This window comes from Tasmannia lanceolata, unplaced genomic scaffold (assembly GCF_043159265.1).
Source record: "Tasmannia lanceolata isolate RefF3 unplaced genomic scaffold, GAP_Taslan_0.1 ptg000019l, whole genome shotgun sequence".
In the NCBI taxonomy this organism is placed as follows: domain Eukaryota; kingdom Viridiplantae; phylum Streptophyta; class Magnoliopsida; order Canellales; family Winteraceae; genus Tasmannia; species Tasmannia lanceolata.
Window position 1 is genome coordinate 10219892 of NW_027518696.1, and position 4370 is coordinate 10224261.

Here is a 4370-nt window from a genome sequence, read left to right on the forward strand (position 1 = left end):
ATCATCTTCCGTTTTATGTTCCAAACACTTAAGCGGTCCAGAGCCTCCTTGCCATATGGCATGCTCCTTACGTGTATCTTCCGCAACTTTGGCATTGCTCTGGATAGTGAGGCGACCATCATTCCTACCGCTCCATTTGATGATAAGTCTTTCCGGCGCATGGCTCTAAACAAAGAAGTAGTTGAAGTTGCAGCTGGAGAAGAAGACGAAGAAGGAGAAGAAGAAGGAGAGGAAGAAGAAGAAGAAGAAGAGGCGGATCAGGATACTGAGGCACCTGTGGCACCACGGGCATCTCAGGATTTCACCGCTATGCAGGAGGCCCTTCAGCTATCCATGGCTTCTCAGTTTGAGAAGCTCACTACTCACGTTGACAGGGAATGACCAGTCGCTTTGAAACACTCACTACTCACGTTGACACGGAGATGGCCAGTCGCTTCCAGGCGCTCACTACTCACGTTGACACGGAGATGGCTAGTCGCTTTCAGACTCTTACTACACACATTGATGAACAGTGGACCACCTATTACCAGTACCTCTCCGGTGGTCAGTGGGGTCAGCAGCCTGCCAGTTCCTCATATCCTCCACCACCACCTCCAGAGCAGTAGATGGCTTCAGTTCTCTGATGATGATGGATACTTTTTTGCTCAGACGCTTTATATATACTGACATATGATGTATTAAGCTTATCTTCTTGGATGATAATTTGGATAATGTAGTTCGTATGCTGGCCAAGCACCTGATAGGTGGATTCTATGATCAGTCGCTTTCAGGTTTTGACAATTCTAAGTGCTTCTTTGCTTCGTAAAAAAAAAATTTCTCATTAATTATAGCACCCCATTACAGAAAACATACATGTACTCCAAAAAAACATACAATTATTCCAAAAAATGTTTATGTATTCCAAAAAATGCCGGGCCTGCAATTCATACTTACAGAAAAAACGGAGGCAGGCAAGATAGACCAGGCCCGCAATAAAATTTGCACGAATCGATTAACGCCAGCACGGGTTGTATCGAGGACTAGTAAAAAAAACATGTTAGATTGATCACACCTGTTCTTCATTGGTGCGGAAGGCCCGATTGGAGCCTCGTTTTGCTGACGATTTACGATGGGAGAATTCTTGCACGATCTCTTATTATGTCCAAGTTGCCCGCAGGTACCGCACTTATGATGCACTCCTCTTTCCAGTCCTCTCTCCACTCTGACTTTTTTTGGTCGCCCTGGCTGTCGTCTTACTTTTGGCGGCAATACCAACGGCAAAGTATGAGAAGGATCTAGCCATTGCGATCGATCTAACGTGAGATAAACTACTCCATCATAAGTCTTCCGTTATGCATCGGCCAGATACCAATCCTGGCAGTAACAGTATGGATCTTGGTGGTTTAGTCCCATGGTTGCTATCGCATGCCCGCACGGAATTCCCATCTTTTGGAACATACGACACGTACATGTTTGCTTAGCTAAGTCCACCTGGTCAACGTGATACCTGGACGTTACTTGAAATTCGGTCCAACTACACTGCCACGGCGTATAGGCACCTGCTTCTTTACGTGCTTCGGCCAACCAGGATTCCGCTTTTGGTGTCAAACGAGTCGTCCATTTGCTACATGTCTTCTGACGGAACTGAAAGAAGTCACAAACTTTCCATCTTGTGTGTTCGACAAGTGCTGTAATTGGCAACTCTCTTGCTCCCTTTAAAACGACATTGAAGCACTCAGCTGCGTTAGTTGTCAACACGTTATATCTGCATCCTTCAAAATACGCGCTCGCCCAATTTTCTTTAGGAATGTCCGATATCCATTGGTGTGCTCTTTTACTCTGACTTTTAATACTCTCCATCGCATCCTTAAAAGCACCCTCCCTTAGGGAATATGCAGCTGTCATAAAGAGTTTCCGGAGCTTTTCATTTTTAAAGGTTGAATGGAAGTTGGCACTGAGGTGATGGATGCAATAGCTATGGTGTGACCTGGGCAAAGCTTCAGCTACGGCTCTAGGCAACCCCTTCATCCGGTCCGACCCAATCGTGATGACATCTCAGCCCGTTGAAATGAAATTATGACGGAACAAATGCAGAAACCATACCCAGCTTTCATACGTCTCAGCCTCGACTACTGCAAATGCTAGCGGGAATAACCCACCGTTGCCGTCTATCCCAGTTGCGGCTGGTAGAGTCCCCCTGTACTTCTCCTGCAAATGGGTCCCGTCAATTAGGGCGAGCGGCCTAACTGTTCGGTTGAATGCACGTATGTTAGGGCCAAATGACCAAAATAAACGGGCGAAAGTATCATCCCCTCTTGGCCGTAACTCTCGGGATCGGCACAACCGTATTATTGTGCCAGGATTCCTTCTTACCAACTCCTTAGTATAAGCAGGCAGGATGCGGTAAGACGCCTCGGCATTTCTGCACTTAATTTCGTGTATAAGCTCCTTCGCCATGTGGGCTTTTCGATAGGACAATGTTATACCACACTGGACCTTGATGTACTCTATTATCAAAGTAGCCTTCACGTCTTCTGGTCGGGGGAATAAGGCTACACAATTTTCAGCAGCCCATTTTGCAGTGGCCATGGGATGATCGTTCCCTTTCACTGTGCCTGAGCATGTGTGCTGGGGGATAAATGTTTTTACCTTAACATAATCTGTGTAAGTGGTCCCTGTGATACGCCACGGGCAACTACGCTCCTTGCATCTAACGCCATACTTTGTGGGATTTTTCTCCTGTGGGACAAACACAAAATGATGCTGGATTGCATAGTCTCTGACTTTCTTTTCAAAGACTTTAAGATTTGGGAACATTGCCCCAACCGTGAACTCCTCAAGTCGCACAATCTCATTTACTTCATCAGCCCCTATAACCATTTCATCTGCTTCCATCGGCTGCCTTTCATACGTATTTCCCAAAGCATTGCCTAGATAATTAGTAGGTTCATCCTACTCATCACCCATGTCCTCACCGTCACTGAAGTCTTCTTTATCATCACCAAAGTCATCATCATCGTTATTACTGCCATCGTTCGGTCTAATTAATTCATTAGCATGAACATCACCTCCAAAATTCCTAGACAACTCCTCCTTGTATTGGCTTGGGTGGGTTGTCTCAAACTCGGTCTCAATGGTGTCGGTCTCATTAAAATTGGGATCATCAAAATCCTGATTCAAGTCCACTTCGTAGCTGCACATCGGGTAGCAATTAGAAATAAAATAATTGATTCATAAATGAAAGGAATGAATATGAATAGCACTCAACAATTGCTCTCTACTATAATTTACCGATGTATGTTATGACTACTGCTATGTCTTCTTTTTTTTCCTTCTCGAGCAACGACTGATGGACTCGGTGATGCAGGGACAGAATGAATTTTCGGCCTCGAAGCGTCTGCAAATGAGGTAGGGATCGTTGCGACACCAACATTCCGGTAAGAAATATGATCTTCATAAACTTCACTTAAGTTGGCGTGACATCTGCGCAAAGGTGAGTAACAATAAAGGGAAGGCAATTTCACAAATGGATTGTAAACAATCAACTATTTTACTTATCACTCGTATATCCATCACCACATCTTCCTTCATCAGGAGGATCTCCACACCGATACAGCAGACCGACATCCGTAGGGTGAGGAGAATTGTTTCCTCCAAAATTGTACTCTTTAGTTACATACAAGCTCAGAGAATTAATAACCGTACTATCAAAAAGCATCATCACCAGATCAAGGTCGTTATCATCTCGAATATCGTATAAGATGATCTGATATGGGTCTAAAATATATCGACACTTGATGGATAAAGAAACATTACTTCGATTAGTCCCAATTTTCCTGTGAATTAGAGTGTCAAATTCTCTAAATTTTATTTTCTGACCCACAATTAATGGCAACTTCTTCCCTCCTACGTATTCAAATGATACCGCATCATTTACAAAGCCGTCGACGTGTAAGATAAAAGAAGCTCTTCGTTCTACTGTTCTCCTGTTTACACAAAATTAAACCATTGTCAAAATAACCAATTCAAAAAAAACCATTCCAATTAACAAGTAAAGCACCAATTTTTGAATTATGCATAACTTCAACCATTGCTAAGTCTTCATAAAACAACATAAACCACTACTAAGACCTACTAAGTCATGACAATGAAATATGAACCACTACTTACCCCATATAAAGCACTTAGAAATACTATAAACCACTGTTAAGCCAATATAAACCACTGTTAAGCCAATATAAACCACTTATAAACACTTTAAACCAATGGTTATCCTAAATAGACAACTTATAAATACTCTAAAACCACTGGTAACTCTATATAAACTACTTATAAACACTCTAAACCACTGATAGGGTTATATAAACCACTGTTTACCATATATAAACCAG

The 4370-nt window shown here is 42.9% G+C and overlaps 1 protein-coding gene across 1 annotated transcript; it reads right to left on the reverse strand.

The window, feature by feature from the left end:
* Positions 1-2034: 2034 nt before the first annotated feature.
* On the reverse strand, positions 2035-2874 carry LOC143852293 (uncharacterized). Its single transcript, XM_077361691.1, has one exon. The coding sequence runs from the start codon at positions 2872-2874 to the stop codon at positions 2035-2037; it is 840 nt and encodes a 279-aa protein (XP_077217806.1).
* Positions 2875-4370: the final 1496 nt, after the last annotated feature.

What these genes read in the sequence shown, in the direction of transcription:
- LOC143852293 (XM_077361691.1), bottom strand. Translation starts at nt 2,874, where the DNA reads ATGGAAGCAGATGAAATGGTTATAGGGGCTGATGAAGTAAATGAGATT.